The 23,867-nt window shown below is 35.5% G+C and overlaps 1 protein-coding gene across 1 annotated transcript in view; it reads right to left on the reverse strand.

Annotated features, from left to right (window-relative positions):
- The window catches only part of mllt3 (MLLT3 super elongation complex subunit), a 119,596-nt gene that overhangs the window by 15,219 nt on the left and 80,510 nt on the right, over nucleotides 1–23,867 (reverse strand). Inside the window, 1 exon segment of the mRNA XM_056461146.1 lies at nucleotides 19,419–20,000. Coding sequence (XP_056317121.1) covers nucleotides 19,419–20,000 — 582 coding nt within the window.

A 23,867-nucleotide genomic window follows, 5' to 3' on the forward strand; every position in this document is an offset into this window, starting at 1 on the left:
TGTCTAGTCTCGATCTTGTCTAGTCTAGATTTTTAATATTTGGACTGGAAACAAGACAAAATTACGTAAGAAAAGCTTTTTTGCAGTGCAGCTCAACATGACAACAGATTGAAAAATGAATGATGCAAACAAGGTGAGTTAATAAAAACGTGGTTTAGTCTTTAGTCTTGCAATGCAAAGTAACTATACAACCGTTGCTTTACTATAGTTGTTAACCTTTTCACTGGTGAGTTTAATATATTCTATCTGGAACTGGAAGTAAATTCATCAGTTACTCCTAAAATACATGCAAGTGGCTGGTGAACTTTGAGAAGAATAGGTTCAACTTTATAGTTATTTTCACTACGACTATCTGATATGAATAAAACGCATCGACAAATTATATTTGAATGTATTGTTAGACTTCCATAGACTTTCTTGTGTTTTACAAGCTCTAAATGTTTTGTTTTAAAGTAGGATTCTGTAGTGATTTACCCTACTGTTAAACTCCCTTACTCCTCATCCCTGTCTATAAGGCGCTGAACTCTGTCAAATGTCCCTGTGTTGCGCGACACAACAAATAAAATTAATTGCCAAATTTTTTAGTAATTGATTTATCGATTTAATCGATTCGTTGTTGCAGCCCTACTAATTAGTTTACAAATGACGTTATGCGAAGTAAAATGAAATGAGGCATGGAAATAGTACTTAACACATGAAGAAAGGGAGGTGTAGAAAGGCAGTGAAAGCCCAGACAGCAGCTGAAATCTCTCAGTAGTTCTTCAGCAGCCCTCTGCCCTACATCATTGTAAATTAATATTTTCTGCTTCAGTCCAACATTTACATTAGCAGTATGATGAAGATGAAACCAGAGTGGACATTTCAGCAAGACAATGATCCAAAACACAGCCAAAGGAACTCTCAAATGCTTTCAGAGAAAGAAAATCAAGCTGTAGAATGGCACAGCCAATCACCTGACTTGAATCCAATAGAAAATACAAAATAAAGATCAGATTTGATAGACGAGACCAACAGAACCATCAAGATTTTTACACTCTGCTTAAGTCTGTGAAAAACTCACACCTAAGCAATGCACATGACTTCATTCTCTATATGAGAGGCGTCTTTAAGCTGCCTTTATATAAAGTATTAAATACATTTCAGTAGTTCAGTACTTTCTCCTTTTACACAACATATTTTCAGATTTTCTTTTTGTTTTATTTTTATATGTTTGTAATGTTTGGGGTTTTGCCAAAATCTTGTTCAATTCCATGTCAACAGCTTTGTAGTATTTTACAGTTTTTACTGCATTTCTTTAAGCCTTGTGGAGATATGACATCTTTTGAAAACCATTTGAAAAATCTTTGACAGTAGTCTGTAGTGCTGATAATACAGACCTTAATCATAACTGAAATCATTGTAAAGAGAATGAGACACGTATTCAGTGAGTATACGTTAAGTCCATCATGCGGAGGTTAAAGCAGATTTAGTGGAGGCCTCTTTGAACTGTTGGATCTGTGGATTAATTGTTGAGGATCCTGAAATTTACGAGGCACCTTTGAACTGGCGGGGCAATATCTCACCACAGACCCAAACCTCTTGAACAATGGGATGGTGATTGATTGGATCCTATGGAATAAATGAGCAGACGTGTTTTTAAAGGCCCCTATTTGCTTTTAGAGACACATGCGGCACGTATACTGAAAACATTATTAAAGTGCAACCAATCACATCTTGTGTTCATGAGCAATGCTGGTTAAAGGCAAGAACCTGAAGTGTTTTCTTCCATATTTACATACTTTTTGATAATATTTTAAATATTTTTATTCTTTTAAGACTACTGTTTTTAAATAACCAATCAAAACCAATCATAAGTGTCGCATACATGAAGTGAAAGTTGAATAAAATGGCTTTCCATTGATTCATACTGTGTTTGGATGGGACAGCTATTTAAAAATATGGAGACTTAGGTTAAGTAATAAATCTAAATACAGAATAAATTGCATTTAAAGTTGTCTACATAAAATTCTTAGCAATGGGTGTTACAATAGTGTTTCAATAGACTCATGACATTTATTAAAAATATACATATATTTATTTTCCTGCATATTTCAGGCACTCAGGACACAGTTCAAAACATAGTACACTACCTGACAGACGTCTTGTGGTCTATCCAAGTTTTAGGAACAGCAAATAATAACTTGACTTCTACTTTATCATTTATTATCAGAAGTGGCTTATATGAAAGGCAAAGGCCTCTAGATTACGCTTATTTTACCAAAATAAAATATGATCAAGCCTTGATTTTGAATTATTTAATTAGGACAGTAAGCTCTGACTTTGCTTAGACAAAAGTCTTGTCGCTTAAGAGAAATAATGTACAGTATAGAATATAAAGTCATGGAGCAGTGGAAAAAGAATGAATATTGTGTATGACTCCCATGAGCTTGGACGACAGCATCTATACATCTCTGCAATGACTCAAATACCTTATTAGTAAAGTCATCTGGAATAGCAGAGAAAGCGTTCTTGCAGGACTCCAAGAGTTCATCAAGATTCTTTGGATTCATTTTCAATGCCTCCGCCTTCATCTTACCCCTGACATGCTCAATAAGGTTCATGTCTAGTGACTGGGCTGGCCAATCCTGGAGCATCTTGACCTTCTATGCCTTCGTGAACTTTGATGTGGAGGCTGAAGTATGAGGAGCGCTATCCTGCTGAAGAATTTTCCCTCTCTTGTGGTTTGTAATGTAACAGGCAGCACAAATGAATTGATACATCAGGCTGTTGGTGTTGCCATCCACTCTGCAGATCTCTCGCACGCCCCCATATTAAATATAATCCCAAACTATGATTTTTCCTTCACCAAATTTCTGTGAGAATCTTGGGTCCATGTGGGTTCCAATAGGTTTTCTGCAGTATTTGTGATGATTATGATGCAGTTCAACGAATGATTCAGCAGGAAAATCTACCTTCTGCCACTTTTCCAAATGATTAACTAGACCAGTGGTTCTCAAACTGGGGGTCGCGACCCCTGCGGGTGTCGCAGAATAATTTCAAGGGGTCGCGAGAGTGATTTAAAAATTGTGTAATTTTTATTGATAATTAATATTTATTCAGTATTATAAGTGAAAGCTAATATTTTCAGATTTTAAAAAAAATATTACTGATAAATTCATAAAGTATTTAGGACACATTCAGGCTGAATGCATATTTGGACTTGAAACGCAGCGCTCAGGAACAGTTTAAAACTGTTGTCATGTCAACTCGCCACAGTAAACAAGGCCCGCAACGCTTGCCCCGCCTTCGTGCTCTTCTTATTGGCCCACTGCTCTAAGAACTGAACACGAATGAATTGGCTAAAATCAGCTGTCAATCACTCAGTCAACACCTCTTGTCTTCAGATGACAGGAGCTACAACCGGCAAAATGTAAAGCGCTGAAGATGAGAATGAAAACGTTAATCCACCATCTATATTTTTCAAAGAGTGGATAACAGACTTCCAGTGGCTTCAAGTCTGCTATGAAAATACCTGAAGCATTCACTGTAAAGACTGTGGGACGGGGTTTTCAGGTAACTGTTTGCCACATCTACACATTTTAAGCACGAGAGGTTCTGTTTAATCCTTCATTTAATCGCCAGATGCTGTCAGCCGTACAAGTGGCAGCTATATGTAAAATTTAACACCACGTACATCATCGCAAAAGAGCTTGCACTGACTAAGATTAAACTAATATTGCAGCTCATGAAAAGTGCGGTATTGCTATTAAAATGACGTATGCACATAATAAGGTATATGTCAAAAGTATCAAAATTTTCTTTAACGGATTCATTCATGAATTCATGTCAAACAGTGCGTGCCGTGCAGGGCTGGTGAGTGGTCCATCCGTGATATCTTTTGGACACTCAGTTATGTTATAAAAATGTATTTTCTTGTGATAACGGGATTTCATTGAGACATATTTTCCTCACGCATGCATATATATTTTTTTGCTTGTTAGTTTTGATTATTGTTGATTTCAAATGCAAAAAAATCTGTTTATAAAACTTGTAGTAACTACACTGTTCCTATTTACTGTGACCTTTTATGTGAAGCTGCTTTGACACAATCTACATTGTATAAGCGCTATACAAGTAAAGGTGAATTGAAATGAATTGAAATAGTAACAGTGCGATAACTGGTGGGAGCCACTAAATTTTGGCTGGTGCACCTAAATTTTTAAAGTTAGGAGCACCAGTATTACCAAGCAAAAATGTTAATTTCGAGCCCTGTAATGTATTGTAAATATAGTTAAAATATTGTGAACAGCTTAAAAAAGGTAATTTTTATTGTTTGTATATGCTTTGGTAGTGGGTGGTTGCGAGTTCTTGACAATCTTACTTTGGGGGTCACTGGTTTAAAAGTTTGAGAACCACTGAACTAGATGTCAAGTTACTATTTGTTGCTCTTACAACTGGGAACGACGACAAGACTTTTGTCTGGTAGTGTATTTGTAATGAGAATGTGCTATCCCCTGGTGTGCAAAGCCTCGAGTTGTCCATATATGACTCCTACTGTGTGTGATCCCGCACAGTGAACTCATTGTCATGTTAAAGAAAGCAGTCTGAGATGATTTGCACTTTAAGACATGGCGCGTTATCCTGCTGGAAGTAACCATCAGAAGACACTGTGGTCATAAAGGGATGGACATGGTCAGCAACAATACTCAGGTAGGCTGTGGTGTTGGCACAATGCTCAATTGGTACTAATGGGCCCAAAGTGTGCCAAGAAAATATCCCCCACACCATTACACCACCACCACTAGCCTGAACCAGGATAGATTCATGCTGTCATGTTGTTGATGCCAAATTCTGACACTCCCATTCGAATGTCGCAGCAGAAATTGAGACTCAGACCAGGCATTTTTCTGATTTAATATTGTCCAATTTTGGTGAGCATGTGCAAATTGTTGCCTATATATTAGGGGTGTCAAACTTAATTGTTTCTTCAGTGCACCGCAATGCAGAAACGGACAATTCGGTATTGGTTTAGTAATAATCATGACCCATTATTGTGTACTGATGTCATTTATCTCATATGTCGCCGTAGCTTACTATGGCAAGGGAGGTGAGCGCGAGTATTTACAATGCTCCAACTACTTAAAAATGCAGAAACTGTGCATAATTGCACTGCGTGTGTGTTTGCTGAACAGTCTTTCACTGACACTTACAGCAGAAGCCCCTATTTCACTTTTATGGAACCTGAAAGTAAATCCATCTCTTTCTTTCTCTCGTTGTGGACCTTTGACCTGCTGTCGTGAGGTAAAGTTTCCTCTCCTCTCAGCTGTTACAGCGAGACTTCTGGATCCAGACACGAGCGTGTCTGCAGAGTGAATTTCTCCTCCGCGTCTATCATGGATCAGCTGTGATCGCTGCTGCCGTTTATCAGTGTCAATCATCGGGAACAGCACCAGTGTCTAGAGCCAATCGCACCCCTTTCTGTTGAGCCTGTGACCAATCGCTCGACAAGGCTCAGAAAGCGAGCGGGATATTATATTTGTTTATTCGCTATAAATGCTCATGTTGTTCTGTGCATGTACTTACATTTTTAAAGGTGCAGTTTATATATATATCTGACTGTATTAAAGGTTTAAATTGTATTACAAATAGTACACAAGTATATTTATACATTTTATAAATCATATATATATATATATATATATATATATATATATATATATATATATATATATATATATATATATATATATATATATATATATATATATATATATATATATATATATACATAAATTTTATATACATATATACACAAATTTATTATTATTTTTTTTTATTTATTTATTTTTGCGAAATCATGGAGGGACTGATAAACACGATTCAAATAAAACCATACAAAAAGAACAACCACACCAGCATTTGTTTGAAACAAATATGCCAAGTCTGAAGATACGAATATAGCAATAATGCATTAAGAAAATAACTAAAATCAATTTTGAAATTCTTTTACATCGGGTTTAAATACAACAGTTTCCAAATGCACATCCTTTCAGCTTTCCAGGCATTTGAAAACATAAAAAAGACATTATTATTATTCATAAAGCATCAACAAAAGAGAAGGTTTGCGTGGTACTTGTGAGGAAAACTCTTTCAAAGAGGGGCTCTTGTGAAAACGGTCTGTTTTAACAAAGCAAAACGAATGTAATGATGCTCTTTTAAAATTACGTTCAGAAGTGAGCTGTAAGTGGAGCGAATTGGACTGATTAACTGCAATCCACAAAGACTTTCCGACCAAACGGAGGTATAATACAAATCAGGCTTATTGTGGCAAATGGGGCCGAGGATAAAAGAGAAAGAAAGGCGCTCTGTTACAACTGCCCTCGCGGCTCGCCACTTGGCTGAAGTTTTGAGGTTTAAAGTTACATTAAAGTTCACTTTGCTTCTCTGCGCTGTACTCACTTTAACTTTAAATTTGCGCTCTGGCAGGATACGCATTTTACAAGCTTTCTGAAATTGCGTCGAGAAACATTCTGGGGGGAAAAAGCTAAGAAGTTCAATGTGAAACTATTAACCTAATTTCCCTTGGAGAGCGTCCCGAGAGGAAATCTAAAGAAGCTATTAAAGTTAATCTGAATTAATTTGTTTACATTCTTCTCTGATGAGCACTTGGTGAAACTGAATCGGCTCTCATGGATAAAACGTACAAGCACAAGCCATTCAGCTGCTAGGCGAATGGAAGGAGTGAATGTGGGATTAATAATAGAGCTAGTATGGTGATTATGACTAATGGATAAGAAAGGTTTTAGAATACTCTTGGGAAAATGACGGCTAATGTTGTCTATTTGGTCAAAACGGTTGAGGTGGGGGTCCAAACTTGATGACTCTCCTAATCCTTGCCTTTATTACCAGTCGAGTCAAGGCACCTGTATTTATAAGGCATTTATATGGTGAAGATTGTTCGAAGCTGCTTTTCAGTAAACAGGAAAGCCCTATTCAGACGCCAGTTGTTTGAACACATGCTTTCTCATAATTTTGTGATGGACGTCAGAGTTCGCAAACCTAGAACATTGAAACTATGAGTCTCAAATGATCATTTACATGGTCAGTCAGATGGCAATATTTATATGTAGAATAATCAAAGAAAATATTATTGTTATATATTTATTTATTAATATTTTAGTATGTATATATGTGTGTATGTATGCATGTATGTATGTATGTATGTATGTGTGCGTGTGTATATATATATATATATATGTATATATAAATAAATGGTATGAAAAAATAAATGGAGCCACAGGAGAGGAGCGAGTGATGAGTGTTTAACAAGTGTCAAAGAGTTCCAAATGGATATGTTGCGGAACAATAACAGCCTGGGAGCCACCTATCGATGTGACTTATGCTGCAAAGAATGCCTCTCCCGTATTGGCTGTCTCAGACAATCAGTCATGCCTCAAGATAAAAATTAGGATACATCATCCATGGTCAACACTGACCGACGGAGGCCAACTACTATGATTAAAGTTGTTGCATGTCCGCCGGTTTGCGCCTCAGAATGAGCCAGCAAGTTGAGCCATACTTGTACAGCAAGGTAGCATTACCAGTATTTCCAGTGTAAACAAAACACCGGCAAAACTCACCACAGAAACATAGTCAGCTAGCGTTTTGGAAGTGATTTTGCAGAGCAACACAAACAAGACACATAAGTATAAATGCACAGCTACGTACAAGGTATGTGCCATGGGTTATGGCGATCACTCGATGCAGAAGTATAATTCAGCCTTTAAGGTGCAGTATGCAAGTTTAACACCCAGCGGTTGAACTAGTTATTGCACAACTGGTTCAAAGCAAACACAAGCGCAGGTTGCCAGATTGATGACACCAACAGCAGTGTGCCTGACTATTAAGCCTAAAGGCTGATTTAAATTAACCCCTGCAATATATATTTTAGAAACGGCTTCTATTTCTTGCCGCTGAACAACAGAAAACTGACAATGATCACCTCAGGTACACTTCATATGTTTTATTCAGTGTTAAATGCTAACAATGCGAGTTTGGGTGCCATTTTGCAAGACATTTATTTCCATACTTCTGAAAGCAGCAGCAGGTAGTTCACCTCAGATCTTGAAAATGAAATAAATCATTTAAAATGTAACTTCAGAACTGTGACTCAGTGCAAGCCAACACATATCAGTGATTTAGCATCTACATTTAATAATGTTAAAGAGGTTTAATATGTATTAATTAGATTAAAACCCTACCATTTGTTGAAGTGCAGTAAGTGCACTATTCTGTGCTTCTGAATGGCTGTATTTCAATTTCTGTCATATTTCGTCTGGTGCAAACAACCAAATTGCTTATCACTGCAAAATCTCATGACCATAGCGTGTTATTAGGACACATGTTGTTGTTACAATGCAACCTGCTCACCTAATATTTACGTTCATAATATTTATATTATTTGATAAATAATAACCACCTCATGTGGAACTCTGAATCTGTGTCTCATTTCAGAGGCTGCTACTGTCCACCACAGGTCACATTTTCGATCACAGACATACTTTGAGAGCCTTCATGACTGATTGAAAGAAATACGCTGTTTTCCATCAAGGCAACCCAGCATGCTTAAATATAATTTGCTAAACTGGCATTGGGCGGGTTAAATTACCAAAACAAAGACAGACAATCCGGCACGTAATGCACATTTTCAAAGCAGAATATCTGACTTGAGCATTTTTTTTTTCAGATAAACAAGAATCTTCACTTTGCATGTTTCTTAAATATCTGCAAACATATTACGGTATTTGTGTGCTTTAGAAGAGTCAAAAATGTACAAACAGCACCTTTAAGTGTTTATTATGGCTTTTAAAATTCTTTTAGCTGAATCAAAATAACTTTTTCTAATCTCAACTAAAAAAATTAAGTTAAACTTTCTATACCTTAAGAAAATGTAGTTGAAACTTGATTCACTTATTAAAAGAAATTAAAGCAACATAAAAATATTTGCTGTCTTGTCTTTTTGTCATTCACTGTTCATAGTAAATTGCAAGCTTTAAATTTCATCCTGCCCTTTCCAAACATCCTTTTCAATTGCAGCGTCCACTTAAACCCATTCTCCGCGGGCATCCTTGCGCCGCCTTAAACCTACAGAAACACCGCCATGAATGTAAAGCTGTATATAACGGTGAGCTATAAAAGTGTTACGGCTCACTCTCTCGACTGGGTGTGACAGTGGTGCTAGTGAGAGTGGCTGGCAGGGGGCAGGTGCTAAAAATCTCCCCGTGAACACAGTTGACAATAGCGGCTGCCAAACGTCCTGCGAGCAGGGTGGTAAAGACACTTAACTTACACCCCTCGCCGAGTCCATGCAAGAGCAAAGTTGGTTTCTTTGAAGTTCCTTTCCCTTCGTTCTCACTGTTTTTTATCCCCTTTCTCTTCTCCTCAGTCTGCATTTTACTGCCTGTTTGTCCGTCTGGGAGCCAAGCTGACATCAAACGCATGTTCAGGGTCCAGAGTTGTAAATCAACCCGCCTTTCTCCTATACCCTTCTTTCCAAACTAGACGCTTGTAAAAGCTCATCGAAGCCCTGCACCCCTTTGGACAATAAAACCAGTGTCATCACTCACTGAGGAAAGGCATGCAGATCTTTAAGTAGAAGATCGTCTGGAGTGTTTGGGTTTCAACTCATGAAAACACGCAGGAGAAAGAGTCTTGCTGTCATCCAGGTCTGAGTAATGGGAGAGCTGTGACACTGCTGTAAAATGCTACATTATGTTTTTACTTTTTTTTTCAGTGCTAATGAAATAGTAACTTTCATCGACATTGACACACTTTGCAGTTTGCGTTGACGTGCAGACCACCAGACTAAAATGAAGCATTAAAGCAGCGGAGCTCTGAACACATAAACTAAGCTATTAAACTGGGAAATGTTTGTTCATTTGCTGTTGCAGGACAAAATGTGGAGCTTAAACGAGCATTAACAGACATGTGTCTGATATAACATGATAAAAGATTGTCGTCAAACATTTAAATGGAATTTAAGAATCAAAATAATCGCTCGAAGAAATTTTTGCGCAATTATGGACTAAAAAATGTTAAAGATAAATTATTGTGCACCAAATTTCATGTAAGGATTATGCCACAATGAAGACATTTTAAAATGCATTTAAAATAAAAATAAACTTGTCAGAGGACATTTATATATGATTAATGATCAGTCAACAAAAATTCATTAAGTCATTAACTTTTCTTTACAAATGGGATGCATTAAACTGATCAAAAGTGTAAAGGGACTTATGATGTTACAAACCAAATATGCTTTTAATAGAGTAATCAATTCTGAAAATATATCTATTGATGCTTCACACAATATTCAATTTTAATTGAGCAACAAATGACATTGAACGCTTAAAAAATTACTTTTGCTGCTTGTTCAAACTACTTATTTAAAATGAGTTGAAATAACAATTCTTTAGGTTTTTTTTGGGACAACTTAATTTTTTATGCTCAATCCACTGAAATTTGTAAAAATTATTATGTTAACTTATTCGATGTGTTGGGACAACATGAAGGAATTGTGTGGAACCCTGCATTTTTTCCAGTGAAGACTGCAGTAAAAAACTAAGCTTTTCAGGAACAATATGCATTTCAAACTAGTTATTTGAAAATGCTTTCATTTTATGTTCAAATAATAAATAATTATATGACTAATCAGAAGCGCAACTAATTTTTAACTATGGACTTAAATATCAGCGTTAAACGGATCGAAACTGACAGTAAAGAGGTTTATAATCCTACGATTATACGAAGATTATTATTGTTATTTCTTTAGCACCATTTAATTACACTTAAAAATGTCTTTTGCTGCATGTTCAAACTAATTATTTAAGTTGAAACAACTTAATTTTTTACATTTATTTGGGGACAACTTAATTGTTTTATGTTCAATCTACTTAAATTTGTAAAAACCATGAAATTAACTTAATTGATTTGTATTAGGACAACATGAAGGAATTGTGTGGAACCCTGCATTTTTTACAGAAAAACAAAGCTTTTCAGGGACAAAACTGCTTTTCAGAAGTTATTTTAAAATTGCTTTAATTTCATGTTTAAAAGACATTTACCAGCACAATGTATTGTCATTGACAGATATTTGTAAAAAAAAAAATTATGATAAAATCAACATTCCAACTCATTTTTAGCTATGGACTTAAATATCACCATTAAACTGATCAACAGTGACAGTAAAGAGATTTATAGTGCTACAATAATAAATTCTATTACAAAAATGTAAAAAAAAAAATCTATAATTTAATTAGCGCAATTTGATTACATAAGAAATGACTTTTGCTGCTTGTTCAAACTAATTATTTTAAATGAGTTAAAACAAATTAATTCTTACATTTTATTTAAGAAAACTTGATTGTTTTAGGTTCAATCCTCCTAAATTTGTAAAAACGATGAAATTAACTTAATTTGTGTTGTGCCAACATGAAGGAATTGTGTGGAACCCAGCCTTTTTTACAATGAAGACTGCAGTAAGTTTTTCATGAACAAAACTGAACTTCAAAATAGTTGTTTGAAATTGCTTTCATTCTATGTGTAAAAGACACCAGCATATTGTCATTGACAAACATTTATTAAAAAAATCATTATGATAATCAACAGTCCAACTCATTTTTACTATGGACCTAAATATCAGAGTTAAACCGATCTAAACTAACAGTAAAGAGGTTTGTAATGCTATGATAATAAATTCTATTAATTCTTCAAAATAAAATTTCTAAATTATTATTGGTATTTTTAGCACTATTTGATTACACTCAAAAAATATTTTGTCCTTGTTCAAACTAATTATTTTAAAATGAGTTGAAACAACTTAATTCTTACACTTTTTTTTAGACAACTTGATCTACTTACATTTGTAAAAATGAAGAAATTTGTGTTGGGACAACATGAAGGAATTGTGTGCAACCCTGCATTTTTACAATGTTTATTACAACTATTTTTAAACAAAAGTCTTGTAACAAAGAATATGGAAATAGAAACCCTAATATCATACTAATATTTCACATTAAGACTAACACACATTAGCCCATGATATACAGTTGTTAAGGCATTTACAAATTATGATCATCAAAATAATCCCTCAAACTCCTTTTATACGATTATGGGGGACTACATGTCGGCATGCTAATAATGACTCTAATAATTCTTCAAAACTCTGTATTTATGTAAATCATTCGGCAATAAAGATGCAAAAGCTAAAGACCTTCTTCATATGGGCTTCGGCGTAGGCAAAAACACAAAGCAGGTGGTCACTAGCAGCAGCACACAGCTGGTCTGTGGCTTTACGACCATCGCCATAAATCTAGCAGCGCCTCTGAAACCGGCAACTGCTCTGCTGTAGGACTATTGTCCCCCCCATTCCCTTCAAGCCCATGAAGCTCTTCGCTTAAGGAGGACGTCATATAAACAGATTTTAGGATTGGGTTACATTCACTCCCGACTAGTCTTTCACTCTTATCAGCAGCATTTGGCCAATGTCTGCGGCACTTAACCTCGTTTAACATGTGCTTTAGTAGTGGTAGTAATATTTAGCGTTATTTACATTGTATTAGAAAATTTATTGACATTTTGAATTAGCTTTTAGGTAATTATATAATTTGTTTAAACTTTTCCATGCTTCTTTTCAGTTTGAGTTATTTTAGAATAAATTTTTTTTTTTTTTAGCTGCCAAATTAACTTTTTAAGCTTAAATCTAACATTTACAGTTTGTTTATTTTGCTGTATATCAGTTTACAGTAATAATACTGAGTAAAGGATATGCTCAAAAATGTAATTTGCTGTTTGTTCAAACTACTGCTGAAAAAAAAACAACAATTCTTGAGTTTTTTTAGGAACAAGTTTAATGTCTTGTGTTCAATCTATTTAAGGCCCGTTTCCACTGAGTGGTACGGTACGGTACGGTACGGTACGGTTTGGTACTCTTTTATGGCCGTTTCCACTGTCAAAAAGCGTACCGAACTTAACCGTACCACTTTTTCGGCACCCTTTCGAAAGGGTACCAAACACGAGAAAGGGTACCAAAAGGCGGAGCCACACGCGCAGCTGAACCCGCCATGTTTGAAATACACAGCTGACAAGCCGAGACATTACAGCGGAATGATATATACATATAATAACGAGCCATGGTCGACCCGGGCTCAAACAAACCTTGTCGTCGTCTTGATAAACAGCCACAAAGCCAAGAAGAAGAGCAGATTTACCCTGTGCCCCGTAGTTTTTTACGAGCCAGTCTGAGGCGCGAGCGGTTTCGCTTTCTTGCTAGCGCTCGCGCGCATCTAACATTATAGCTGAAATAAACTTTTTGAGCTGATGATAATAACCTGCGCTTGATTATTCACCTGCTTTTGAAACCCGATCCTGTCAGACACTGACAAACGCGAGAGTGAAGCGTGAAGAAACAAAGGAGAAGCCGGAAAAAAAGGAGCACATTATTATTCAGCAAACATGAACAAAATGCCATCTATAATCTTCACATTTTGGACTAATATGAAGCGGGAAGGACGGAATTACTCTCTAACAGAGGCTACATGTGCTGCTGAAGATTACAGACACAGATGAGAGGTTTTCACTGACTGTAGGCTATATTTTGTGTTGTTTTGAACCTAAATACGGACGAAAATGTCTGCTGAGTGTAGTTCTTCTGTAGTTGGTAACATATCGGAGACTGTAAGGGGCTGTATGTGTTTATATATGTTCATTTATTTAGTTATTTAATATAATTACAGTTGTTACAGTAGGCTGTTTTGCACTGTCTTTGATCTGCAGTTATAATCAACGCATGTTCAATGAAAAGTTAGTAATAAACATTTCTACACAAGTATTTATGTGTGTAAAGCATCTGTTTTGTGAGAAGCGCTTCTCATATGATATGTAAGTGACCCATACAGCTTTATTGTAGACATTTCCTCGAGCGAGAATGACGTCGACTGAACCTTTCGGTCATACACCACGCCCACCAAAAAGGTACCCTTGTTAGTTAAAACGCAAGCCTGATAAAGGTGACCCGTACCAAACCGAACCGTACCGTACCAGTCAGTTGAAACGAGCCATTTATGTGTAAAAACTAGTAAGTTAACTTAATTCCTCCATGTTGTCCCAACACAAATTAATTGTGTGCAACCTAAATTTATTTTAGAGTGTATTTTCACCAAAAATAAGGTACATTTTTTTGGGGATTTACTTATCCAAAGGGCATCCAAGATATTTGTAACTGTATTCTGTAGAACATTAAGAAAGATTTTTAGCTATAATGTGTAAAGCCTTTGGATGTCTCTGGGACAAAGCAGCAGCATGAATGCTAAAGCTTTAAATAAAAGTAAAACCATCAACAAATGCCTGACCGCTTCATGTTTACAAATACAACCGCAGCCGTGTAGAGGCCATGTCTGGTTAATGATGTCAGAATTTACCGCTATTTTGTAATGAATGTGTGAATGGTCTTTTCCAGAAACATTTCGGAATGTCCTTGCCTGTGTGAACAGCACTGTTGTGAACTTACCGGTAAAGTCGTTTCTGGTAAGTCGTTACCGGACATTTACCGGTATCACTGTGTGAAAGGGGCTAATGTCTCATAGCAATCTAACGGTAAGTGGGTAAAGTTATTAATATACAGCTGCCATGGAAGCCCTCAGTCTGGCATCAACAGACAGATACTCGGAACACGGAAGCAAATGATCAGACTTTGATTGAAGATTACCAAAACAAAAACAAAAAATTCAGTGGATTAAGTTGCATTATTTAATTATTCTCTTTAAGACTAACAATGTGAGGTAGCAAAATGAAAATTGTACATTTTCCTGTAAAATGCAGTGACACGGAGTCAAATATGTTGCCAAACAGATCCATCACTTTTGACACTCATAAGTAATCATAAAAGTTCTCGTGCTGCACGTATTAGGAGGTTTGCTGAGAGTGCAGCAAGGAATTTGTGTCGTTAATAAACTACGACAGTTTGCGTTCATTAAAAATTAAGAATAATTTAAAAATCCATATCAATCAGTCCCTTAAAAGTCACGTCTCGTCTTCAGTTTCGGACTCAGGCACGCTTTGCACTCACACTACAAGCGTACCGTGCCAAAGCGCAACTGAACTGCACCTGAGCCCTGAGCAAACGATCCAGGAAATACGCTGGGCACAGTTCGGATAGCTTAGTGTGAGCGCTCCCTGATTCTTCACGTGCAAGTGGGCGCAACTATTGGAATCTTTTTTGTTCAAGACTTCCGCTCTCATTCGCTTCAATAGATTTTTAGACATTAAAAACAGCTTGTTATGATGCTTGATGTTGTAAACTGATATTTTCTGATTATATTATTTAACTTTTTATGTACAGCATGAACACATTTGTTTGTAGAGCAAACAGTTAGACCATATTCTTCTGTTAATTACTCCTAGTCATTTCTCCCATTTGCACCTGAATCAGAAGTTCTAAAACAAATCGCAAAAATGTGTACTTACGCATTGCAGAATAATGACAATAGTTTATCATAGTTACTATTGAACTGTTACAGCTCACTGTAAACAGTAATGATGATTTAAAATACCAAATTCAGCTTATTTTATTCTAAACAGCAGTTTAAGATGATACGGTGATACATGATAAACAAATGATTTCAATGATGAGGTAAATTATCTATCAAACTGTAAAGAGTTTATCATTTAAAAATGTGAAATATTTTTGGTTATAAAAACTCATTGATTTGCTTCTTAAGACATGTTTTATCCTGGTGGTGTATGGGTTTGTTTGGCGAAAGATTAACGCACTTTTGGAAGCTTCAAAATAAGAGCCACAATCCAACACCATTATGGATAACATTTCAACTATTCTCAGGACTGTTACTAAGCAACTAACATTGCATGAGCTGCTAATGAGTTAGCCAAAACAAAATGGATAAACGATACCAGCAAGCTTTTAGACAAGCCAGATTGTGACATTTTATTCAATAAAAGCTTTCACCTTTTGCAAAAAAAAGTCACTTGCATTATAACCAGTAATGCTTCATGATGCTCGTTGTTGATGGTGCATACTGTAATATCATGTGGTGAGGCAGTTTGTAATTCCTTATAAGTGTTTTGTCATGGAAACATCTTCAGGATCCTCCAATTATCTTTCCACCATTAAACATATTCGTTCTTCATTTTCAGTCATCAATAAATGTAATGCCATTGGTGAACAGCCCAATTATGAGTGTTTTTATCCTGCTAGCTTACAAATGATTTTGGCATTAAGAAATCTGTTGGGTTGTCTTAAAGTTAAGACTTTTCAGGATTTTTGATTTCTGTAATACCACCTTCCTACCTGTAATTAAGATAAGATGCCACACTTTGGAAATGGTGTTCTGTAATAGCTTTTGTCCTAAATGTGGTCCTAAAATTACCATAGTTAACAAACAGATAGGAACATATTTTAAAGTTAGGATGTTTCTGTAATACGCTCTCAGGCCTACATAAAGGTCTAGAAAAAAGGCAATTATGACTATCTTTATCGCCATTCTGAAGGCAGAAATGTTCTGTGTGAATGTTAGTAATGTTGATCAGATCAGGGCCACCAGGGCCTAAAAGACCTGCTGACCCAAAGAACGCAGCACCCGGTATTCGTCAGTTGTCATAAACACTGAAGTTTCTTTCCTGCTCTTTCTTTTTTAAAGGAAAACTCTTAGCTATTCATGGTGTCCTTTCCCCATTCTCCTCCGTGTCATAAAAGCATAAATCTCATCTCAGCATTAGCTTTCTAGCCAATAAAACAGCCCCCGGTTTATGAGCTGCTCTCTTGCTGAAGGTAAATGAACCTTGCCACTAGTGACACTGCCAAAGCTTGAACATTCTAGCATAAATCTACACAAAAAAACTGATGTTTTGTCTTTCCAGGAAATGAATGACAAATGGAAATGGAGACTTAATTCATGGACTAGGCAATTACCAGTTTAGCAGCGCAATTTTGAACTGCATGTCTGCCAGTGATTCACTCTGAAACATACAATCCGCAATACAACAAATTAAATTGGTACTACATCAGCCCTTTTGTTTTCAATGATAAAAACTAAGGAGCCTCTGAGCAAATACCAGATTTCCTGTACTGAAAAGCTGAGTGGTTTGGCACTGATTTCCCACATCCAACCTAGATGAATGGGGGCTTCGGCTCCTGGACACCCACCAAGATTATTAGATCCCCTCTCGAACCAGACGTCGATTATCACAGCTTTCTAACAGCCCGTCTCAACCTCTCCGTTTGATGTTTACAGAGAACCCCATAACCCACAACAGATCTTCAATAATAGTCAACTGCATCAAATACAAAGGCTCGAACCAAAAACTAGAATCAAATCTATTGGACTTCACCATAAGATTGGATGCATGATAGATTTATGCTAATGTTCACAATAAAATGGCTATTTGAATTGAACTACAGATGCATACCATGAAAACTCATGGATGGATGAACAAATGGACAGAAGGAGGGAGAGAAGGATGAATGGTTGGATGGATAGAGGAATGGAAAAATGAATAGGTAATTGGAGGAATCAGAGGATAGACTAATTAATGGAGGAAGGGAGGAAAAGATAAATAGGCTGAGGGAAGGATGAATGGATGGAGTGATGGAATGAGAAATAGAGAGAAGGTTAAAGAAGGGAAAAATATCTGAATGGATGGATGTTGGAAAAGACTGATAAATAGAGGGATAACAGGATGGATAGAGGGATTGAGGGATTAACAAATGTTGGATGATTGGATAGATGGAGGGACAAATTGAGGGATGGATGGTGAGGATTAATGAATGGAGGTATTGCTGGATAGAAGAATAGATGGACAATGGGATGGACTGAGAAATGGGGATAATGGAAGGATGAACGGACAATAGAATGGACTGAGAAATGAGCATGGATGAAAGGATGGACGGAGAATAGGATGGACTGAGAAACGAGGATAGATAAAAGGATGGATGGACAATGGGATGAATGGAAGAATGGATGGATGGACAATGGGGTGGACTGAGAAATGGGGATAATGGAAGGATGAATGGACAATAGAATGGACTAAGAAATGAGGATGATGAAAGGGTGGATGGAGAATGGGATGGACTGAGAAATAGGGATGGATGGAAGGATAAATGGACAATGAGATGGACTAAGAAATGGGATAGATAAAAGGATGGATGGACAATGGGATGGATGGAAGGATTAATGGACAATGGAATGGACTAAGAAATGGGGATGGACGGAAGGATAGATAGATAATGGGATGGACTGAGAAATGAGGATGGGTGGAAGAATGGATAGACAATGGGAAAGACTGGGAAATGGGGATTGGTAGAAGAATGGATGGATAAGGGGATGGATTGAGAAATAGGAATGGATTGAGAAATAGGGATTGGCTGAAGGATGGATGGACAGATGGATGGACTAAATGGGGATGGATGGAAGGATGAATGGGCAATGGATAGACTGAGAAATGGGGATGGATGGAAGGATGATGAACAATGGGATGGACTGAGAAATGGATGAATGAATAGAGAAATGGATGGCAGGAGGGATGAATGAATAAAAGTATTGCTGGATAGTTGGATGTAGGGATGAAAAGATATAAAGGGAAGGATGAATGAACAATAGGATGGACTGAGAAATAGGGATGGATGGAAGGATTAATGGACAACGGGATGAACTGAAAAATGGGGGTGGATGGAATGATGAAGGGACAATGGGATAGACTGAGAAATGGGGATGGATGGACAAATAAAAGGACTGAGAAACAGGGATGGATGGAATGAAGAAGGGACAATGGGATGGACTCAGAAATGGGGATGGATGAAAAGATGGATGGACAATGGGATAGACTGAGAAATGGGGACGGATGAAAGGATGAATGGACAATGGGATGGACCAAAAAAAGGGGATTGATGAAGGATGGATGGATATATGGATGAATGGACAGAGGAATAAATTAACAGATGGATGGATGATCTAAAGAAGAATGGATGAGAGATAGACAGATATAAGGTGAGAAAGATGGAATGGACAGACAGATGGAAGGATGGAGGATTGATAGAAGGAAAAAAAATATAAGGGATTAATGAAAAGATGGATGCTGAGTTGGATGGATGGATCGATGGAGTGAGAAAGGGAGGAAAAAATGTACAGGAAGAGATTGAAGAATCAAACAACAGAGAGATTATAGTTTCATAGGATGGATGAAGGGATGAAAGTATGCAGAGACAGAGGAATTTATGACAATTTTGCAGTTTCAAACTGTATTTCCATAAAAATAATAAAGCTTATCAAATGCTTACAAATATCACCATATTGTTTGACAAATTAGGAACTACGCAAAAATCAAAGACTCATTTTGATTTAGTCGTAATAATCGGGAAACTGACTTACGTCTGATCTCGTAAATGTGTTGTCTTCCATATCAGAGTCATTGGGGTCCAACACATCCTGGAAGGGCGGTAATGCTTGCAGCTTTCTCTTCTCTGAAAGTTCACTGCTTTGTAATCGATTATGCCGGATCTGCGGCTTGTCTTTCAAAACCTTTTTATCCGAATGATGGTGCTGCTGCAGCAGGGCAGGACACGCTTGCTGCTTTTGTGAGCTCTCCGAAAAACTGCTTTTCCGTTTTTTGGTAACATGGCCTTCATTGTCCAGCACAGGCCGCCGTTTACTTTGTCCCAGACTTGAGAAGCTGAGCTCGGATGAGCGCTGCTCCTTCGACGTGCTCTTGGGCTCCTTGAACCCCATTTGGGGAACAGGCCGATCTTCCTGAATTGGTTGATTCTCTTTGGGTTTTTTGGAATCTTTAGAGAGTTTTCCAGAGTCCTTGCTGAAATCTCTGAAGGCACTTTTGGACTCTTTTGAGTCTTTAGAAGGCTTGTCCTTGTGGTCCTTGGGTGGTTTGTGGAGTTTGAGGGAGCTGCTGCTGATGTTGTTGGTGGTTGTAAGAGCACCGCTGCTTTTGGAGCCGTCCTATAATGAAAATATAACGATGTTAGATTGAATTAATTTTACATTCTCTCCAATGAAACAACCAAAATAAGCAAGAAAAAAAATACTATGGTCATACTAGAGCTGCACAATTCTGGCTAAGATCGGAATTGAACGTTACCTCCCAATCAGGACAAGAATATATACATATAGGTTATTATCATAAGAATATATATATATGTGTGTATATACAGTCTACTGTAATGCAGTGGCACAGAGTTAGACCTCTTTTTTGACTTTACACAGAAACAGCAACGTGTCCCTTTGTTGCAGAGACTCTATAGGTTAAATGCCATCAAAGAACATCCTAGATCTGTTTCTTTGCTCTATTATTTTTTTATTAATTATAGAAGTATCGGATCGGGTTTCAGTATCGGTAGATACTTAAATTCAAATGACTGACTCGACGGCAAAAAAACCTGATCAGGACAATTTTGTATAGACTTGGAATGGTGGGCTTGAATAGACTTTAAAATTGTCCTGGTCATTAATTCACAGTAAAGTGATTACATAAGAATACAACTATCCATATATAAATATAAATATAATAAATTTAAATATATATCCATATATATATATATATATATATATATATATATATATATATATATATATATATATATATATATATATATATATATATATATATATATATATATATATATATATATATCAGAAAGAGCTTTATTGCCAGGTATGTTCACACATACGAGGAATTTGTTTTCGTGACAGAGCTTCTACAGTGCAACAGGATTACAGAGACAGGACAAAAAACAGATAATAAATATATTTTTTTAAAAATAGAAGTAAGTTGATATATATATATATATATATGATATATATATATGATATATATATATATATATATATATATATATATATATATATATATATATATATATATATATACAATTTTTTTATTTTATTTATATATTTAAAATATTTCCCAGTGATGGGTTGCAGCTGGAAGGGCATCCGCTGCGTAAAAAAACATGCTGTAAAACATATTCTCTCTCTCTCTCTCTCTCTCTCTCTCTCTCTCTCTCTCTCTCTCTCTCTCTCTCTCTCTCTCTCTCTCTCTCTCTCTCTCTCTCTCTCTCTCTCTCTCTATATATATATATATATATAAATAAATAGAAATAAAGGGGCACTTGTTGAAATAGAAGAGGCTTCTTTCAAATATATAAAAAAATCCTATCAACCATAAACCTTTGAACAGTAGTGAGGTAGTTCAATATTAACGCATCATGTTATTTACATGGCCAAAAACTCATTGCTGTACTTTTTGTTAGTAAAATGAAGAACAATCTATAAACGGACTGCTATAGATATTGAAATTCTGGATGTTCCTACCATTACAATCGACAAATGAGGTGTGAGCTCGAGCAAACAACCAAACCCAGATGTTAAACATTTCCATAAACAATTCATCAGAAAGATCCAGAAAATATTTCCGCTGGGGGAAGGGTAAACTCAGATCTATCTGGGAGGCAAACTGAGGACGGTGCAACAAGCCTTTCATTGACTTTAATGAGAAGCTTATCCTATCTTCAGGTCAAGCTAACTAGCCCCTGTCAATAAGTCAATGATGCAGTTAAGTTGTTAAACAGTCTAGACAGACGAGGCGTTTCAACCTGCCCGGACTACCTTTAAACTCTCTTTTACGATGTTTTATCTGCTACAGCTTTAAACTGGAATGAACTAAACTTTTTTTTAAAATTGGAAACGGTTGCAAACACACTGAAAATAAGAACAGATTTAGCTGAGTTCATTAAAGTATTTTTAAATTGTTTGATTTGATGTGATTTATTTATTTTCAAACAAAATATCATACATAAAATATCATTAACAAAAAATACAAACATGGTTGAAAATGGAGTGGGATGAAGCACAAGCTTATTATTTCCCCACCCCATTACCACATACATCATTCGTCTATTACTTAAACTTATTTCTTCTTTTACTTATCTCTTCTTTTTACATGAAACATATTTTATCCTTTTGGCATATTTGACAAATTATATGTTTGGTTCCATTTGTACCTTTATATTTTGTAACATAAACCCAGAGAAAGAAAAACAAAAAACAAAACATAGTACTGCAAATAGCCATTAATTAAAATTTCATCATACCTTTCTCTTTTTATAACTTTTTAATCACCCTCATCATTATATTCCTTTAATAATATATATTTATACAACTTTTTAAATTGATTATTATACTGACATTGATTGAGGGTCAGATCTAGACTGTTCCATAGTTTTACACCACAGACAGACGTACACAAACTTTTTAAAGTTGTTCTTGTTTTCAACCTCCTAAAATGTAGTTCTTCTCTCAGATTATATCCCCCTTGTCGTTCTTCGAAAAACGTTTGTATGCATTTTGGAAGTAGTTTTTTCCTAGCTTTAAACATAAATTATGCTGATTTAAATTTAACCAAATCATTGAACTTAAGTATTTTTAATTTAATAAATAAAGGATTTGTATGCTCCAAATACCCCACATTTTCAATGAGTCGAATTACTTTTTTCTGAATTGTACATACATTAGATTTATATGGATTCCCCCATATTTAAACACAATAACTCATATATGGCAACATAAGCGTATTATATAATATATCCATTGATTTATTGTCCAGGATAAATCTAGCTTTATACACTATTGCTACAGTTTTAACTTATTTTGAAATCACATTATTTATTTGCGGTTTCCAACTAATTTTATGATCCAATACAACACCAAGAAACTTAATTGCATATACTCTTTCTATAACTTCATTATCAATATGTAAATCTGTATTATAACTGCTTTTTAATTTCCCAAATAACATAACCTTTGTTTTACTTATATTTAATGACAATTTGTTTACGTCAAACCATAATTTCAATTTATTAATTTCTGTTTTAATCAACTCCATAAGTTTTGGTAAATTATGCCCAGAACAAAAAATACTCGTATCATCTGCAAATAAAATAAACTTAAACAACTCTGATATCTTACACATATCATTAATGTAAAGTATAAACAATATTTGACCTAAAACTGATCCTTGTGGTATGCCACACTTTACATTTAGATATGATGATTTATGATTGCCAATTTCCACTAACTGTTGCCTATTTTTTAAATAACTGCTTATCCAGTCCAAGGCTACTCCTCTAATACCATACCTTTCTAATTTATTTACCAATATATTATGATCTATTATGTCAAATGCCTGATTTATAAAGTAGAATTACCTTTGAAATTTTCATTTTATTTGGAAATTTACCAGATTGGAAAGATCTATTACAAATATAGGTTAATGGTTCTACAATGTCTTCAATCACTTTCTTAATTATATTCATATCAATATTATTCCAATCCATGGACAATTTATTTTTACATTTCTTTACAATATCTATCATTTCCTTTTTATCGACTATTTTAATAAAAATAGAATTGGGATTTCTCTCAATCAAATCAATATCCACCCCTTCTGTTTTTACTAAATCAATAATATTTTTAACCAATTCTGGTCTCATATTTGTAAAGAATTTGTTAAAACCGTTTACTATTTCTTCTTTATTATTTATTTTAGGGTCACTTTCAATAAAATATTCAGGATAACTTATATTTTTACTATTAGTTCCATTTCTTATAATTTCATTTAAAACATTTAGAAGACAGCAATGAAAGTTATGGAGGAGCACATCTATACTGCAGAATCTATATATTGATAATCGTAAGCTACTACTTGTTTGGTATAGATTAATCTACAAACAATATTAACATTAATAATAATAATAATAATAATAATAATAATAATAATAATAATAATAATAATAATGTTAATCATAATGC

Source organism: Danio aesculapii, chromosome 7 (genome assembly GCF_903798145.1).
Source record: "Danio aesculapii chromosome 7, fDanAes4.1, whole genome shotgun sequence".
Classification (NCBI taxonomy): Eukaryota; Metazoa; Chordata; class Actinopteri; order Cypriniformes; family Danionidae; genus Danio; species Danio aesculapii.